This window comes from Apteryx rowi, unplaced genomic scaffold (assembly GCF_003343035.1).
Source record: "Apteryx rowi isolate R43461 unplaced genomic scaffold, aptRow1 scaffold_1053, whole genome shotgun sequence".
Classification (NCBI taxonomy): Eukaryota; Metazoa; Chordata; class Aves; order Apterygiformes; family Apterygidae; genus Apteryx; species Apteryx rowi.
Window position 1 is genome coordinate 138,952 of NW_020447257.1, and position 19,200 is coordinate 158,151.

General features: G+C 49.1%; 2 protein-coding genes across 2 annotated transcripts in view; one reads left to right on the top strand and one right to left on the bottom strand.

Moving 5' to 3' along the window:
* The window catches only part of PKNOX2 (PBX/knotted 1 homeobox 2), a 55,337-nt gene extending 38,417 nt beyond the window's left edge, over nt 1–16,920 (top strand). The window contains exons 7-14 of the mRNA XM_026069042.1: nt 1,988–2,159; nt 5,049–5,237; nt 11,560–11,689; nt 11,773–11,870; nt 12,863–12,982; nt 14,742–14,818; nt 15,440–15,618; nt 16,630–16,920. Of these exons, the coding sequence (XP_025924827.1) occupies nt 1,988–2,159; nt 5,049–5,237; nt 11,560–11,689; nt 11,773–11,870; nt 12,863–12,982; nt 14,742–14,818; nt 15,440–15,618; nt 16,630–16,856 (1,192 nt within the window). The 3' untranslated portion in view covers nt 16,857–16,920. The remainder of the gene's footprint in view (nt 1–1,987; nt 2,160–5,048; nt 5,238–11,559; nt 11,690–11,772; nt 11,871–12,862; nt 12,983–14,741; nt 14,819–15,439; nt 15,619–16,629) is intronic.
* Nucleotides 16,921–18,110: 1,190 nt separating this feature from the next.
* Nucleotides 18,111–19,200, bottom strand: part of FEZ1 (fasciculation and elongation protein zeta 1) — a 13,916-nt gene continuing 12,826 nt past the window's right edge. The window contains exon 9 of the mRNA XM_026069037.1: nt 18,111–18,145. Within this exon, the coding sequence (XP_025924822.1) occupies nt 18,111–18,145 (35 nt within the window). The remainder of the gene's footprint in view (nt 18,146–19,200) is intronic.

Genomic DNA, 19,200 nt, shown 5'->3' on the forward strand with positions numbered 1-19,200 from the left:
CGGCGAATCTTGCATTAAACTGGGATCAGGCGAGATTAGGCTCTAATATGCTGCAGTATTAGTGGCTGCAAATGAAGATTTAGCCGAGGGTTTAACCCCTTCGACAGCCTCCAGCTCGGCCCCGGCTAATCCAGCGGGTTCGAGGAAGCGTCCGACAACCGGCTTTTCAGCAGCAAAAGCGCAACTGCCCGAAGGAAACGGAGTCAGCATGAAATGGCAACCTGAAAACCTTGTACATGCAAAATGATGCTATTTAAATCCTAATTATTACATGGCTGGCATGTGGGAAATTGCAGGCGCGAATCGTGACACGGGCAATTTCTTCCCCTTTTGCTCCCGGCTACCGCTTTGCCGTCCTGCCCCAAAATATGACTTTCTGTGGAAACCCCTTTTGGGCTTTGCTGCGGGAACGGGGGGAAAAAAAGTTGTTTTGGCATTTTTGGTGAGGACCTCTCCTGCCCAGAAATATTCTTTGGATTAACCCCCGTCATGCACCTTGCGCTCCGTTTTCTCCAGCGCCGGGAATAAGCTGTGAGGTTCCTTTTTGGATGCAAACCCTAGTCCTGTGACATCTCGATGGATTCAACTGAAATGGAGGAGATGCAGAAACGTGGAAAACAGGGGAAAAAAAAATCCCTGAGGTGGAAAAGATCTGCAAAAAGGGAGAGATTGGAAGAGATCATCAGCCTCTCTTCTGGGCCAAAATTGGGTTTTTCCCATACTTATGATACTTTTTATACCGTTTCATATTACTAGCACCCCCAATAATGCCATGGTGAACGCCCAGGTGTGTTATTTTAGGGTAATCATCCAAAGGAGAGACAGCAGTCTCCCAAATCCCACTGCTCATCTAGGGAATAACTGGGGTCCAGCGGCTGCAGCCACTGGGGAACAACCTACGTGGCAGCATTTTGCATTTCTTGCCTCCAAGTCGCCAGAAATATTCCCATTTTAAAAAAATTGCATGCACGGAGAGGGTTGTCTTCATTTAGGGTTGCACTGACCGGTTGTCTTCGTGTTTTTCCCATGCTCGGTGTGATGTACATATATATTTTATATTGCACTGATTTAGTGTTGCGGTTGGAGGGGAGTGCTGAGGATTGCAAGCGTGTTTTGGAAGAGGGAGCTCACTGGCGATACAGGTGAAGAAGTGGGTTTTTTATGTTCTTTGATTTCGTATGCCATCACAGATCTGCTCAGTGGCAGTGCAGAGCCCTCCCGAGGGAGGATCAACGCACGGAGCCACAGGCGGATAGAAATAGCAGTCTCTTCCCATGCGGCGTCTCAAACTGACCCACATTTTGGGGTGAAATGGGCCACGCTGGAGGGAGTGCTGCTCTTGATGGGCTGTAAGGTGGTCAGCACGGATTTAGGGGATGTGCTTTTGGGTGCGCGAGGCATGAGGAGCTCTCTGGAGTCTTTGAGGAGYGGGTCATCGTGGGGCTCAATCCCAGGAGAGATGTTGAAGCCTAAAATGCAAAAATGGAAGGGAGCATGAAATGCAAAGACAGAGGAGAGCACAAAATGCAAAGCTGAAGGAGAGCACAAATGCCAAGGCGGAGGAGAGCACCGAGAGGAAGTCCCTGCTCCGATGATGCCGAACCTCCAGGATTCCCCCCAGGGATATCCCCCAAGGTGCAGCAGAGCGAGGCAGCCTTTTCCCAGCAGAAAATACTGCAGAAGTGCCTCGAAGCGGTGGTGCATCCTTTCTGCGGGCTTTCAGCGCTATGCAGAAAAGGACCCAGACGGAGGAGAAGGCATGCCCAGAGCAGAGAACGATGCATTTCTCTTTTGGGGGGTTTCCACCTTGCAGGGAAAAGGTCTGGCTGAGTTCACGTTGAGCTCCGGTGCATCCTCGGGGGGGGGTCAGGCTTCGTTTCAGCTCTGGCTTGCGGGGGTGAGGTTTGCATGGTCGGGATCTGGCAGGGTAGGCAGGTGTACGGGGCTGTCCCGTGGCATTAACGGCGGCCCCCTCTCACCTCTGCAGGCACCCGCTCTTCCCGCTGCTGACGTTACTCTTCGAGAAGTGCGAGCAGGCGACGCAGGGCTCCGAGTGCATCACCTCGGCCAGCTTTGACGTCGACATCGAGAACTTTGTCCACCAGCAGGAGCAGGAGCACAAACCCTTCTTCAGTGATGACCCCGAGCTGGACAACCTGGTAAACATGGGACGGCAGTTGCTAGATGCTTTTTGTGTGTGTGCTTTGCGGGGGGACAAGTGGGTGGAGAATGAATTATGGGGGCACACCCCTTGGACAACATCTTGGAGGTCCACATGGCTGCTCTGAGTGCTTAAAAACCTCTACATACCCCAAATTTATAGCACTGGCTTCCTTGGTGCTGCTCTCAGTAGACCTCGCTATACCTTCTCCAGCGCGTTCCCCATAAAAGCCCAGCAGAAGTGGACCCGAGCCCGTTTGTAGAGTAGTTTTCCTCGCAAACACCTCAGGGTCAAAGCATTGCATGGGAACTGGCAAGCCTGGAGGCTGGTTTGCACCCCAAGCTTGGAGGAATTAGCACTGTTCCTCAGTGCACCATAAACCATCATGTGTTTAGGTTAGTTTGTTTGATTGATTGGTTTGGGTTGGGTTGGTTAGTTGGATTGGGTTGGGTTCGTTGGTTGGTTGGACTGGGTTGGGTTGAGTGGGCTGGGTTGGCCGTCAGCTCAGCTCGCCTGCAATGCTGCAGAATGGGTGCGCTCGTCTCCAAGAAACGGGTCAAAATGAGACCTTTTCTGAAAAGAGAGTGACATATCAATGGTTTGGGCAATTTTACCAATGTTGTCTTGGCCAAACTAGGTCTAACGTCTCCTGCTGTCTCAGCTCAACCCCTGGGTGCTCTGCAAGCACATTTTAAGGTCAGTGAGGTCTTGAAACTCTTCCATGCCTTACGGCCGGTGCCGGTTTGCAAGCCGAGGAGGTCTTGAAACTCTTGCAGCTCTTATGGCCGATTTCAACTCGTGGAGGGGGTTTTGCAAGATCTTGAGTTCGAGACCAGCTCGGCGGAGCTATCACCAGTTTGGGGGTACACACCAAGCCCCCTACCTCCAAATTACAAGGTGTGCTAAGCCTCATTTGCAAATACCAAAGCCATTTCGTGACGTCCAGTAGACAAAACCAGAAGCTGCTCCGGGACGATGCGAAGGTGTCACAACCATCCTGAAGGCCGAGTTGATGTTATGGGTGTAAAACAGATCAATAAGGAAGAGGAATTATTTATGGGGGCTGCTCGGAAGATACTCGCACCAAGAGCCTGGAATATTTATTACCTTGTATACCTAAAAGCTTGGCCCAAATTTATATGACATTACAGTAAAGAGCTTGGAGGGAGGCCCAAGCTGTGGAGAGCAGGAAAAGCCCAGTCCGGCCGAGCCAGGGACAACCAAAAACATGAAAAAGCAACATGTGTTTTGGGAAAGGCAGTGTAGGTTTTTGGGCTGAAAACCCATCAATCATTGAGCAAAAAACCCCCATGGCGTTAAATGAGATTAAAATGGGTCCAACGGTGTAGCAAGGATGAAGGGATGCTGGAGCCGACCGGAAGTCTAAAGTTCTGGGGAGGAAAAGCAATTTCCATCTATAGCAGAGTCTCCAGTCTATTTTGACTCTTTTCTCCTAGAAAAACCCATCGATTGTGTTTTCTGGGCCTGAAATAGTCCGTTTGGGAGCAGCTCTCCTGGGTTGCTGCCAAAGCTCAATCCACCTGTGGCGGCTTGCATGCAGCGGGCTGCTGGACCTAAAAAGGGGAAAAATCTGACCCGGGACGGCACTGGCTCAATATTTCCACCCGTTTGAGAGCCGCTGCGACCCGCCGGCCAAAATCTGCGCTATCCGGCTTATTTAAAACATTTTTTTTCCGAATGCCGCCAGCTTCCTGGGAAGGGGCCGCCGCGGCTCATGGCGAAGCGGCGCTGAAAAGGCCAGCGGCGTTAGCGATCATTAGAATAAGAGTCATGTATTCCTCGCAGCCGAGATGCACATAATTAGAAATTAGAAAAAGGTCAGATCTCCCCATTATCAACTCAATCAGCTGCTGAGTGCCACACAGTCAATTAATTCAGCATCTGTATTTTTTACAACCCCGTGCACGTACTCCGTCCGACTGTAACTCTTTATCCGGACAGATATACGGCGCAGCGGAGCAGGGACATAAAATGAGACCCTAAGCAAATGAGCTGAGATAATTGAGAGATTTATTTTTGAGATGTCGATGTGGCGGGTCGTCTTGCCTTTGCCCTTGAATAGTGACTTTCATGGCCGTGACTGCCGGGGCGATGCGGAGGGCGCGACTCTGTCCCGCTGCCCCCCGCGCCGAGGAGGAAAAGAAAGCAAAATGAGAAAAAAAAAAAGAGGAAAAAAAGGTTTTTTCTCCCCCCCCCCGGCTTTTGCAAACCGCTTCGTGAGAAACGTTGTCCCCCTGCGGCGGAGCCTGCGGCCAGAGCTCGGGTTTTGGGGATCTGTTTCCAGACCTCGGCGACTAACAGTTTGTAAAGATGACCACTAAAATTTGCAAGTTGAAAAACACCCTTTGAAATGCAAAGACGTTTTGTTACATAAAACCGGCTTTATTGCCCCGGAGTGAATAGCTGAGATTTTATATATTATGCAAGATTTCAAACAGCGGCTGTAAAACTTAAGGTTTCAGCTCCACGAGAGGAATGGTTTATGTGTAAATTTTTTAACATTTATGGGGTACGTTTTAATGAGGCCCAGGCTTTGCGCCGGCAACAGCTTATGGTGGCGTTGCGGCCCCGTAATCTCGTTATTTCGAAAGAGTGGCCTGCTGAGGATAAAAAACCCCCACGTTTTTCCATCCGGATCCTCAGCTCCGATTTTTTGGGGACATTCCCCAGAAAGGCAACGGTTAATTATTGTGAATTTTCACCAGGTGGGATTGCAGAGAAATTCTGGCCGGGAAGGGCGAAAGAAGTCTGAAATTTCCACCTTGGAGATGGATTTTGGTGGAAATCTTCATTTTTTGGACCAGCAAGCTAAAAAAAAAGGATTTTGGATGCATTGATTAACCCCCGTCTTTTCCCTCTCGTTTAGATGGTGAAGGCGATCCAGGTGCTGCGCATTCACCTCCTGGAGCTGGAGAAGGTGAACGAATTGTGCAAGGACTTTTGCAACCGCTACATCACCTGCCTCAAAACCAAGATGCACAGCGACAACCTACTCAGGAACGACCTCGGCGGGCCCTACTCGCCCAGCCAGGCCTCCCTCAACCTCCACCCCCAGGTAACGCGCGCCCACGTCTTCGCCTTTTCCCCTGGTGACATCCCGGCGAGCCCTGGAATTTAATAAAAAAAAATCAAAAAAAAAAAGATAATTAAAAAAAAAGACCCGTATCCCGCAATGGGGTTTATTATTACTTATTTGGCATGGGTTTTGTTGGGGATCGCTTGCAAAACGCAACCCTGATGCTCACTGTCACGCCGTTCTTTCCTAAAATTAAAAAAAAAAAATCCGATAAATCAGGGTTTATTTGCAGGTGGTTGAATGCCTGGCGGGAAGCAGAGGAGCCTTGGGCAGGTTGGATGGGAACCGTGGGAATTTTGCGTTGGCGCCCTGCAAAAGCCTTGCAAGAAAATGCTGTTTTTTTTTCGCGGCGGAGCAGAAACGCTGCTGTTTCCTCCGCTTCTTTTGCCCTGTATTTTGGAGCCGCTCGGGCATCTTGGCGCCGTCGTCTTGCCGCAGCAGGGTGCCTTGCTGGCTGCCCCCTGGGCCACGCTGTGATATTTTTTTGGATAATGACCAAATTTGCGTAAATAACGTAGAACGGGACCGCGTAGCATTAATAAAACGCTGATTTGCGTAATTAACGGATGGCAAATTTGGTGCGCGGGGCCGTAGCTTGGAGAGCCAAACCGGTGGCATGTCTGGTACAAGTGGGAAGGTAAGTGGAAACACCGCAAAAAGGATTAAAAAAAAGCAACAAAATGCCCCAGGGATGCTGAGCTGGCCAAAAAAATGCCGAAATACCAGCAGAAACGGCCAAAGCAAGCGGCACTCAGGGCCGAAATCCCCAAATCTTCTCTCTGGGTTGAGGTTCCCAGGGGGGTTTGGCAACGATGTGCCCCCAAAGTGCCAGCTCAGCGGCAATGGTTTTTTTCATATTTCTTCCCCCAAAACAGTCAGAACGTCCCCAAACAGCGCTTGGCATTTTCTTCCGGTCTTTTTAGGCAAAAGAGTTGTTTTCGGCCGCTCGGCTCCACGTGCTGCCGAGCGCAAAACTCCCGCGGCAGCGCTACCGGCCTCTCGCCGCTGGGAGGAAAAAAAAGACCAAAAAAAAAAGTTGTATTTCTTATTTGGATTTCCGGAAAGAGCCAAACCACTTAATCACTGATCTAAAAAACCTGGCCTCTCTCGATTTTCTCGTCGTCTCCAGAAACGGACTTATTATCCCTCCGCCGCTTTATTGCGCCGTTCCTTATGATCAAAATTAGCGAGACGCCGGCATCAAAGGGAACAATAATTGCTCGACGAGCATCTCGTTTGTAATTTATTAGTTTCTATTATTGTGGGTCACCATGGCAACGGCTCGCATCCCGGGCGATGAGAGAGATGTTAGATAGGAGCCGACGAAGCTCCGAGTCCCGGCAAATGGAGATGCCCGGTTTTATCAGTAATTTTCCTGAAAATAATAAGTGAGGAGTTAATGAGATGGAAAGCCGTCCTGTGGCTATTGTGAATTTTCTTTCTTTTTTTTTTTTTCCTCCCTTTTTTTTCCTCCCCCCCCCTTCCTTCCTTAAAGTGTTGATCTAATTAGAATGCATCGGTCAGGAAAAGTAATGAGGATTTAGCGGCTCACAAAGAGGTGGGGATCGTATCAGAAAATTAGCACGAGCCTTTGGAAAAATAGCAGCCCCGGGGAGCGGCGCCCAGTGCCCCCGCTCCCGGCGCCTCCGATTTCGCCGGTGCCATTTTGAGAAACCGGAGCGAGACTCGGAGGCCGCTCGGGAAATCGGAGAAACCGGGGAGACTCCGGATTTGCATGCTGGCTTGAAACGGAGGGGTTTTGGCAAAAACGGGCAACGGGAGCTGGAAAATTCCCGGTGGCGGCTGAATGAGCTGCCAACTCCGCCATGCTCAGGTGGGGAGGATGTTTCGATGGCGATAATAAGGGCAAACTTTTTATTATTGCACAGCTGAACCGTGGCTAGCACCCGAGTGCTTCAAATCGTCGAGTATCCGTGAGTTTGTGTGAAAAAAACTTAAGGAAAATGGGTTGAAATGCTCTTTATCCAGGTCTGTTAGCATCGAAAATGTCTTAAAAGCTAGGGATCTGCCAGAGATGCCATCAAGCGATCGGGATTTAAAAATGGCAAAGGGGATGACTTTGCTAATTCTCGTCCTATTAATCTCCTGCTGAAGGGAAGTAAAAGAGCTAAGCGGCCACTAATCTAGGAATTAAAAAAAGCCTAAAGGCTGGAAATGTGATTAATATCAGTCAATGAGGTTTCTTAGCAAATAGCTTTTTTCAAGGGTATTTATATCGCTTATGTATCAATCATCTTGTGAGACTGATCGGCCAGGTGTGAAAATGAGTTGTTTTAGTTTTTTGCAAAGCTTTTGACCATCTGACAGCATGCTTGAAAAAATTTGGGCTACTCGATAACCCAGTGTCAACCGAAACGGCAGCAAAAGCTTGCAAAATATCATCGCGGGAGAATCACTGTTGGGTTTCCCTGGGGGTCTCCAAGAAGGATGGCCCATGGCCTGGTGTTACTCGGGCTTTGTGCGATGATGGGGAGAAAAAAACCCAGGAATTACTGGCCTGAACTGGATAGACACTGTCTGTCGTGGGGAAAAGCCCCGTAATTTCTCCCGCGGGTGAACTCAAGGTGCAAAATTCGCCGTGCAGCTTCACCAGTGGCTCTTGGAGTTGGCCAACTTCAGACGGAAAGTTGGGTTTTTCCTTTCTCCCAGCCTTCAGTTACCTTACAGACTCCTTTTTACACCATTTTCCCAATTGCTTTCTTATTTTGTCCCCCGCTCTGTTCTGCGGAGGAGTTTTAGCCTCTTCATTGCAGCTCATGGACTCAGGATGTGCAACCTAATCTCTCCTAATTCAGCAATTCCCCTTATTCCATTTTTTTCTCACCTTTTTTTCTCTTCAATTTGTCTCCTCCATGGGGCTCTTCCTCTCCCTTGAGTCCTCCTCGGACACTTTGTAACTCCCTTCCTTCATTTAATGAATATTTTTCTGCTTTTTCGGACGAGGGGAGGTGAAGTGAGCGGCTTGTYGTATGGTGGGGAGAAAACCACCCATCCAGATCAGCTCTTAAAAACTGACTCAACTCATGCAAAGACTCTCCTTGGACAGCAAAGGGCCCTTTGACGCTCCCAACGTTGCTTCTCCCGCGAGGAAAAAACCATCCCAAAGCCCATCCCTGCTGCTTCGTGTGGGAATCGAAGCACCACTGAGGTCTAATTCAGGTTAAATCTTCTGGTTTTTGGCTCCTGTTTGGAGCCAAAGCAACAGGTCCTAGCAGCGGTCAGAGGGGTGTTTTCCGAACAAATTTTCCTTGTCTTGCACCCATTTCTAGTCCCAGTTGTAGGCCTGGGTTGGATTGGCCTGACTTAAGGCAGCTTTTTCCATCTCGACCTTAATTTATCCAAGTTTTGCTGTGTGGACACGTCTTTATTTCTGTGTTACTTCAAGCCAACATTTCTTCATCCCTTTCCACCCATCCATCCATGCGGAAAGGAGCCCTCTCAGTCCTTTGGCCCATGTTCAAGCTTGGTCAGCTCTTCCTTGGTGGACGCACAGTTTTTTTCCCCAATATTTTAACTCCCACACAAATAAATTGCACAAAGTTAGGAAGAGTTTTTAGGCAGCTACGGGCCCTCCAAAAATAAATGATTGTCTTATAAAGAGCCAGCAGAAGGACGTTAGTCCATGTTTGAGCACTTGGTCGTCGACACTCGTCTTCTTTCGGAAGAGATATGGACGAGATTGCCTTCCTCGTTAAACCGCCTTTGAATTTGGACAAATGGCGTTTTGCCGTAGAGCTGTGTAAGGTTCGGGCACCAAGACGGATCTGCAGAGACACCTAGTGATACATGTTTTATACTGAAGTGTCCAAATTGCCAGAAACGTTTCGACTTCTTTGAGACCTTAATCTTAAAATAGGAAACATTTTCCAACGCGACGGAATAGCAAGCGTAGTGTAAGTTGGCTGATGTTCGTGACGCAATGTCTTTAAGATGTGAACTATATTTTTTTATGCTCCGTGGAGATCTGTCTGTGTTTATTTTACCGCAGAGCCTGTACTTCTGTTGGGTCTCCCTGGTTTTGCGTTGCTGGGGAGACAAAACGGTGTCCTGCAGTGAAGACATGGAAACGCCATAAATTTCTCTCATGTCCTTTTCTTATAATTCCTAATACTCTGCCTTTTTTGCATGCCACCGAGCTGGTGTTTTGGGACAATTCTCCACAATGCCACCAAAATGTCTCTCTGGATGGTCATATCTCCTTGAGAAGTCACAGTGACCCACCTAGATGGGAGCACCTGGAGATGGGAGTTTCTCCTTCCAGCATTGGGATCATCCCCCAGAAATTTCTTCCAAAAAACAGTCTTTGGACACCCATCTTTTTTGGGTGAATCGTGGAAAAACGAGATGGCAGAGGAGCACTGGAGGCCAACCCAAAGCTCTGGTTGCTCCTAGCCACATTTCGAAGCTTTCCGAGGAGCAGAACATGGCTTTATGGAAACATATAAATATTTCCACCCTGTTCTTCATGTGGCAGCTTGGAGGCTTTGCAAAAACTCCCGGGTTTTGGTTTCCTTATGCTGAGGATGCCTCGTTTTTTAGACCACACCACGAAACGCCAGAGCCGGGAGAAGGATATATATTAAAAAGAAAATTAAGGTTTTAGTGGCATGCTCGTCATTTGTTTCGGTGGCTTTGTGAGGGACAAAAAGCCCAGCCAATGTTTTTGTTTCAAAGGTGTGCAGGCAAATCAGAGTTTGTTCATAACCGCTGCGCGGGAGAAAAAAGATTAAAAAAAAAACAAAAAAACCCTGAACTGCCGAGGGAAATGTTTGTGCTGGATCCAAAAAAAGCACCAAAAAGGGCCATTTTTTGCCCAGCAATGGGAAATGCTGTTTCGAACCCCCTCCCCCCTCCGCTAAACGACGCGCCGTCCCTCCTTACCCCGGCATCCTTCGCTATAAAATTACGGCTTTGTGCGCTCAAAATTACCGTCTTTTGTTTTATTGCAAGGGAAGGGAGGAACTACGGCTTTTTTCCAACCGCTTTGATTTTCCGGTGTTGCTGTCTCTTGGAAATAGCGCAGCGAAATCCTCGTGTCTTAACCCAAGAAATAATGTTTCTCGAAGAAACGCATGCAAATGAATTTCAGATTGAATCAAAAGGTGAACGGGGAGCTCCTTGGGTTGGCGTTTTGTTCAACGGGGAGACGCTGGGGAAAAAAACGAGGCTGAATGGGAAAAAAACGGGCAGAAAAAGAGAGGGGGGGAGAAATCCCAATTTTATTACATACAACGCGTGCAGTTTTATCTCCATCGCAGCTGGGCAAATTATAGATATATCGCTATCTCGGGCTTCTTCTGAAATGATAATTACATAAATATCGCTGGCGTAATGCACAAAAAAAAATCCTACACATCTGGGATGTGCCTTGCTGGTTGCAACGCCTCRGCCCGTATTCCCAAAATATCAGATTTTTATCATGAAATACTCAAATAATCCTTCCGTTCGTGCTTTTCCCAATTGCTGCTCACAGGCAAAAGCTAACGTTGCGGCGCCAGGGGAAGAAAATCCCATTTTTTTGGCAAAACAATCCTTAACGGCACCAGGAATGCCGGCAAATGGGGGTTTATTAGAGCGGGGTCGTGCTTGTCGCTGGGTGCCCGCAGCGGCGATGAGCGATTAATCCCAACTACCAAAACCAGCGGCCCGATTTTATTATTTTTTATTTGAAATTTTTGTGTTTTTTTTTTTAAATAATTCTAGCAGGAACCAACCACCGCTGTTTTTTTTCCCGCGGCTGCTTTTAGCGGCCCGTGGCCGTTTGCACGCTTCGGATTTTGCTTCCTCTTTAAACATGGTGCCGGCCCCAGATTATTACAAAACTCTCTTTAATGCTACTGCAGCCAAAAGATGAGAAAGGAGCATTCATATTTTAGAAGAAAATCCCTTTTCTTGCTCTTTTTCCTTAATGGAAATAGTAGCTGGACAAAAGGGAAGAGTTTGGGAAGACAGAAATTGGCCGCTTTGCAAAGCGTAATACCTCTTTTCCCGTTTTTTTTCCACTTGCAGCAAGGGGGAACCCCCTCCCCCCTTTTTTTTTTGGCAATTTCCCTTGTGAAACCCACAGGGGAAAAAAAATAAAGGTGGAAAAAAGTGTTGCCGTGGGCATCCGAAATGCCGCCAGCGCTCCTGGATGAGCCACGATTTGGGGGCTGCTGCGTCAAGCTTTTGCGTTGCATTTTTGCATTTTTTTTTAACTTTTTTATTAAAAAAATTTATATATATATATTTTTATATATATATATATATATATATATATATATTTGATTTCCCCCCGCAGGAGATGCTGCAGAGCTCGCCCGCAGCGTTGCCGGCTGCCTCCAACCCACCGCCGGGCATCGTGTTGCCGGCAGCCGCCCTGCCGCCGGGCAACCTCGCCATGAGCACCGGAAGCTCTCCGGCCGTGCCAGGTATTTTTGTGAAATGGGGAAATCCAGAAATTGGGGTATTTTTTTTTTCTCCGTTTCCCCTCCACGAGCCCTTTTTCCCACAGGCGGAGCCCTGTACCAGCCCGTGACGATGGTGACGTCGCAGGGCCAGGTCCTCGCCCAAGCCATCGCCCCCGGCGCCCTGCAGCTCCCCAACGCCCAGGTAAGACGCCCAAAAAACCTCAAATTTCCCTTTCCCGGTGTTTTTGCAGCTGCAGAGATACCGGTGGCTTCTAAACCAAGCAGGAATTCACTGATGCGTTTCCCAATTTAGGGCAAAAATTAATTAAAAGAGCACAAACACCTGGGCAGCGCCCAGGCACTGCTGCGCTGGGGCCACGGGAATTGCGATAATAACCAATTTATCAATAAATTCAATCCTCAGATGGTCCCAAATTTTTAATTAGCAAGGAAGGCTAATTAACTCCATCTGCAAAGCTCACTTTGGGGTCATTCCCCACTTTTTTACTCCTGATGCCCGCCAAGCTTTTTTGCATACAGATTGGGTGAAAACAGAGTGATTTATCACTTTAGGCAGCGGCGAATTGGCAAAGGAGCCGTGCCAAAACAGTCCAACAAAATAGAGCAATAAATAAATATATCTGGGCCGTCACCGGAGGTATCCAGCAAACCTGCGGGGGCGAATGGGCCAAAACTCCCAAATTTTCCCAAATGGCCAAATTGAAGCATGGGCATGTTGTGCCATGGGAAACACCGGAGTAAAAAGCGCAGATTTGCAAGGGGTTAATGAATCTGCAAGTGGCAAACAGTGGTTTGGAAAGTCAGCTCCATCTTCTGGGGATTTTTTTCCCCTTTTTTTTTTTTTTAGCTGAAAGGGTTTTCCTCCGTAGCTGCATGTCGGCACCACGGTTTGGTCTGACCCTGATGCTACCACCAGCGGGCAGAAAGCAAATCGCCAAAAAAAAGGGTGCACCGATTGCCACAAGTCAGAAATATAAAGTGGGTAAATAGCGTAGGAGAAAGACTTGAATGCAAATTTGGGGAAAAAGCCGGCCAAACCGCCTGGGAGCATCCTCTCCCCTGGCCGGCGCCTGCTCTGGGCAGTGATGCCTTCTCGGTTTTCCTGCTCAGAGCCCTGTTTGGGGCCATTTTGCCCCGTTTTGACCGCGGCTCAGGTGTCCGTCTCACTGGCAGGTGAACCTGGATCTCACCTCGCTCCTCGACGGTGAGGACAAGAAGTCCAAGAACAAGCGGGGCGTCCTGCCGAAACACGCCACCAACATCATGCGCTCGTGGCTCTTCCAGCATCTCATGGTGAGGACCGCGGCCGGCTTTGCGGCCCCCGATGGGGCGATTTTTGGGCTGAGACGCCCGGTGGGGCTGTAATTTGTCCCACTTTGGGGCAAACCCAGGTGGCTTTGCTACAAAAGCTCACCCCGTGGACACTCTTGGGTTTATCCCAGCCCATTGGCTGACCCTAGAGTGAGAAACTGAAATGCAAAATTGGCCTGTTTTACCGTTTCGGTGGTGCACAGGCGCCTAGCGAGCCGGAGGGTGCCACCGGGCTTGGGTGCAAGGAGCCCGCTGGCCCAGGATGGGGGTGTATAGCTGGAAGTGGGGCAAAAAGCTAAAAAAAAAAAACCACCTTTCCTGCATAACCAGGCTAAAAAAAGCTCAGATGCTGATTGCATGCACCGGGGCGGCTGTGATACAATCAGTGCGGCATCGTTGGGTTCGGCGGCACACTGGGGACCTCACGGGAACCAGCTGGGATTTTTTTTTTTGGAGAAACTCCAGCTGGGTTTGTACGGCTGGAAAGCTTTGGCCCCCGCTACTTATTGTGAAACAGCTGGAAAAATAGGTGAAAAAAAGCAGTGTTGGGTTCAGCCGGCAGCGCCAAATCCAATTGCAGAGTTTTGCAAGAGTTTCTGCAAGTGGGTGAGGGAGCCTCTCGGTGTTGAGTGTTTTTAGCACTCCAAATCGCTAAATTGAGTTTTTTCGTGGAAGAAAAGGTCCTTCTATAAGGTCCTTCAGGGAGAAGGACGTGGTGGAGCCTCATTGCCTGGACATGGTCACACACCAATTCGTAGGGTCTTACTCCTGCCGGAAGACCAAAATTTCAGGTCTCTGCTGTGTCTAGCCATCTAAAAATGAAAAATAATAGTTCGAAGGGTCAACGTGGGGAAGATCATGGCTTGGAGATTGTCCTGAAGACATTCTGCAGCTGGTTGGGAACTTCTTGCTATTTCTCCTGGAAAATTTTGGATTGACCGAACCCAGGACCAGGGGGTCACCACGTTGGGTGGCCATCTCACAATGCTGCCATCCATCTCCCACACCATGCCGGTGTTTAAGAGGGCCCAGTTGCAGTTTTGCCGCTCTAAAGAAGAATTTGGAAGATCAGAAGCTGGTTCCTCCCAGGTGCCCCATCATGTGAGATGGGATGGAAAGTGAGAAAAAAATCRTTCCTCCACCAGCAGAGATGCGGCGTTGGGATGGGCTCCACCCTCCCACTAGTCCTTACTGCTGGCACATGGTTGAGCTTCCCGCTAGGATATCTCCAGCTTAAATTACTCCATGATCCTGCTAGAAATGCTTCCTTAGGCTGAATATTTTCTTGGAGCTCTTTTTTGCAAGAGGGACTAACAGCAACTTTGCAGATTTGCCTGCGTGCCACTTTGCCAGGCAACTTTTGGTTGGTTGGGAGGATAGGCGCCGTTGGCCTGGGGCTCCAGGAAATGACATGTGGGACTGGCTTGAGTGAAATTTGGKATTCAAAAGGGAGGATTTTTAGCACAGTATAGTGGGTAGGTTTTTTTCAAGTGGAATTAGAAAACGATGGGAAAATTGCTAAGACTAATGAAAAATTTTCCATTACTTCAAGAACAGTGCTAAGAGTGCCAGGGAAACGGCGGGATGCTTGGCCACCGGTCAAGCCTTGCGTCTTGCAAATGGGAAAAAATGCCAGATTTTGGGGAGGGTGGAAAAATGAAATAACACGCATTTTTTCGTTTCCGGAGCTGCCGTTTCTCCCCGTGGGGGTGTAACGTTGCTGCCGTCTCTCTTCTCCCAGCACCCGTACCCGACAGAGGATGAGAAGCGGCAAATTGCGGCCCAAACCAACCTGACGCTCTTGCAAGTCAACAACTGGTGAGTGCGTTCTGCAGTGCGTGACGTGCAACCGGGGCCTTTTTCTTCATGGTTTTGGACAGTCATGAGGCCTCCTCTACGTGCTGATACGCCACAAGTAACTGACTCCCCATAAGTCTCTTTTGAGAGAGGATGCTTAAAAATATCCCCCTTCCTATTTTGGGTATGCAATGTTGTGCCAGATACGCCAGAGCATTCTCACGGTCTCGTTGCATAGCCGAAAATGCAGCCTTAAAATCGCTTAAACCCAAAATATGGGACAAGTTTTGCAATTAGCCTCTGTGTAAGGCATTGTGGGATACGAGACGGTGCTTGGATTTATTTAAGGTGTTAAATTGTCGGCGTTCATTTGCGATGACTCAGTGCCCTCTCCTGGCCAGCCCGAGATGTAGCAGCCAGTATTTTCCCACTGCGATTAATAGCTGGAAAAATCAGTGCAATGATAGAACAAACCACAAACAAATGAAGCAGGGTAAAAAAAACCCCCCAGCTTTCTGGGCCACCCAGCCACTTTTCCAAAGGGTTTTATATTCTGATTTATTGCATTTTTATAACGACTATGATTTATTGGCATGCTCTTGGCCGTTGTGGCTAACTCCCTGTCCTCTCTCTCCTGGAAAGGTTTATCAACGCCCGGAGACGCATCCTGCAACCCATGCTTGACGCCAGCAACCCAGACCCAGCCCCGAAAGCCAAGAAAATCAAATCTCAGCACCGGCCCACCCAGCGGTTCTGGCCCAACTCTATCGCTGCCGGGGTTTTGCAGCAGCAGGGTGGCAACTCGGGGACAAATCCTGACGGTAAGGACAGCCTGGGGCACTTACCAGCCTGGGCCGACGTGTGTAAAATTACAACCCAATGTTGGTAATTAAGGGTATCTAGAGCCCTTGATCAAACCCACGAAAAGGTCTGCACAAGAAGGGTCTTCCATTTGGCTGTCACAAGCGCATTGCCATCGGGGCCTTTGTGTGGCCACATCATGGCCCTGGCACCCAGCACGCTGCTGTCACCTCAGCCTCGAAACATCCCTCTTTTCCTCAGGTATTTTTCCTCAGGGATCTCCCCAACATTGGGCATCACCTTGGACACCTCCCAAGGAGCTGGGGAGAGAGCAGGAAGAGAGGAGAGCAGAGGAGAAGATGAAGAGAGAAGATGAGAGATGAGAAGAGACTAGACAAGATGGGAAGAGAGAAGACAAAGAAAAGATGAAGAGACGACGATAAAGAGGAGAGAGACTAGAAGCTGAAGAGAAGATGAAGAGGAGCAAGAGGATGAAGAGGAGATGAGCCAGAACATGAAGAGACTGAGAAGATGAGAAGATGAAGAGACAATAAAGAGATGAAGAGAGAGATGAAGAGATGAAGATGATGGAGAGAGAAGATGAAGAGATGAAGAGATAGAAGATGAAGAGATGAAGAGGTGAGTAGAAAAGATGAAAAAGATGAAGAGAGAAGATGAAGAGACGAGATGAGAGAAGCTCAAGAGGTGCGTCGCGAAGCTACAAAAGAGATGAAGAGATTAGATGAGAAGAGAAGGTGAAAAGAGAAGATGAAGAGAAAGGAAGATGAAAGAGACGATGAAGAGAAGGTGGAGGAAGGGAGAAAAGAGATCAGAAGAGGCTAGACAAAACAAGAGGAGATGAAGAGGAAACCAAGAAGAACAGAAGAGGAGAAGAAGAACAGAAAAGAGGATAGGGCTTCCCGCTTGGGGTCATACAGGCGCGGGGGTGGTGAATTTGTGTTTTTCCCCTTTTTTATATGAGCAGCAGGGCATTATTTTAATTTTTGGGCCTTTTTTTTTTCCCACCACAGGCTCCCTCAGCATGGACAACTTGCAGCCCCTCTCCTCGGCCACGGCCACCATGGCCATGCAGCAGGCCATGCTGGTGGCCCACGACGACTCCCTCGACGGCACCGAGGAGGAGGAGGACGAGGAGGAGGAGGAAGACGAGATGGAGGAGGACGAGGACGAGGAGGAGGAGCTGGAGGAAGAGCCTGGCGGCGCCCTCGGCTTGGACCACAGTGACTCGCTGGAGTAGCGAGGCGCCTGCCGCGCCGCAAGGAGGACGCCCAACCCCCAAACCCGCCAGGAGAGGAGACAAAACGGGGGGAAAGCAAGAGATTTTAGGAAAAAAAAAAATGAAAAAGCTAATTTCAGCCCCCCCCGCGAACGCCCCGCCGGGGACGGTGGGAGTGCGCCGGGCTCCGCTCCGACCCGCCGGCTTATTTAAGTGAAGGACACGTTTACAAGGCACAAATTGTGGCCATTTCTTTTTTTTTTTTCCCCCTCTTTTTCCCTTTTTTTCGATAAAAAGCACGTCCATCGTGCAAGCCGGTTCCCCCCATGACAGCTGCTCTCGCGCRATACCGTTTTCTTCCCCCCCCCCAGCTGCCACCAGCTTCCCACCGCTTTGATTTCCTGGCGCGGAAGGATGGACGCCTCTTTTTTCGGTGTTTTTCACCCCGAGAAAACATCTGGAGTGCAAAGCCTGGAGCGCAAACTGGATTTTTCCGAGGGTTTAATTGCCCAAAAACCTTCTCATTTGGGGACTCGACATGCGACTTGCCGGAAAAGGCCGAACCCCTCCCTGCAATCCTTTAATTTATATGCTAAAAACACGGCGAATCCGGGAAAAACACCCACCCTCGTTAATAAGGGCTGAGATTGGCCGCAGAATTGGGCAAAACCTGCCGTAAGCGAGACTTTCCCCGGGGCATTTTGTCTCCGAGTTGGTAAAAAATGATGGAAAAAAAGAGATTTTTCACTCAAAACATAACAGCGACCTGGAGAATCACCCCACGGGTGGGGGGGGGCACAATTAAAGTCACAAAAATGATGATTTAGCCCCGATATTGCTCTCTCCACCTGCCAGGTGGGACGCGGGCAGGAAAATGGTCTTTTTTTCCCCCAAAAAATGCCCCAAAGAAGTCCCGGGGGAGCGCGGCTCTGCAAAAATGCCCTTTTTTTTGGAGGGGGGGGAGCATTTTTAAGGCTATCAAAAGGGGAGAATTTCGCCTTAAAACGTGGCGCGGGATGGAAGCAGCGCCGGGAACTCGCTTTGGCACCGCRGGAAAAAAATTGCATTTTTCTCCTGCAGCCTCACCCCAAAAAGGTGGGATTTATTCAATAATAAGTATTTTGGGGCTGGGAGAATCACCCTTTTCCCCCCCCCCCCTTTGGCCTTTTTTTTTGGCTCTTGAGGAGTTGAGAAGACATCGCCGCCGCCACCGTGAGAAAAAAGGGGAGGGGGGAGGCGGCGGCGCCGCGACGTGATGCAACGGGCTGAAAACGCCTATTTTTCGATACCGATTCTGGCGTGAATGTAATCTGTAATTTCATAAAGAATTCATTGTAATTTAGTATTAATTCATGTCCATTTATTATAAAGTGCTACGAGACGACGTTTCGCCCCTGTATTTTATTGGGAGCTTCTTCCGCCGGGGCCGGCGCAGAGGGAGCAGCGGCGGCCCCGAAAACGGGGGAATCGCCCCCGAAACGCGTGGCTCCCCGCCGAGATCCGTGAAAGGCTGGTGCTTGCTCAAAGCAAGTGAATCTCACCCAAAACGAGTGATGCACTCTGAAAACTAGTGTTTCTGCAAATGAGATGCAACCCCATGAAATAATTTGTGCTCTGCCATTAAGGAGTGATGTCCCCCCAAAATGAGTGATGTCACCCCAAAATCTGTGATGCTCCCCCAAAAATGAGTGATTTCTGAGCAAAGCTCCCCCAAAATGAGTGTTTTTCACCTCCAAAATGAGCAATTCTCCCCCAAATGAGCAATGTTCCCCCAGGATGTGTGATGCTATCCCCAAAATGAGCAAATCCCACCCAAAWTGAGTGGTGCTCATACCCAACATGAGATACGTTCCTCCAAAAATGAGCGGTCRCCCCAAAAATCTGATGCTCCTGCCAAATGAGTGATGTACGTAGCCCAAAAATGCATGATTCTCCCCAAAAATGAGTGGAGCCCCAAAATGAGCAATTCTTCCCCCCCAAATGAGCAACATTCCTCCAAAATGAGTGATGGAGCCCCAAAACGACTGATTCTCCTCCAAACAAGCAATGATCTCCCCAAATGTGTGATGTTATCCCAAAAATGAGCAATTCCTGCCCAAAATGAGTGGTGCTCCCCCGAAATGAGCCAGGAACCCCTAAAATGAGAGGTCCTGCACCAAAATGAGCTATTTGCCCCCCAAAATGAGCGATGCTCCCCCCAAATGAGCGATGCTATGCCAAAAATATGTGCTGATACCCTAAAAAAGGAGCGATTTTCCCCCAAAAGGAGCAATTCTCCCCCCAAATGAGGGATGTACCCCCAAAATGAGTGGCGCTCCCCTAAAATGTGCGACACAGCCCCAAAATGAGTTCCCCCCCCAAAAGA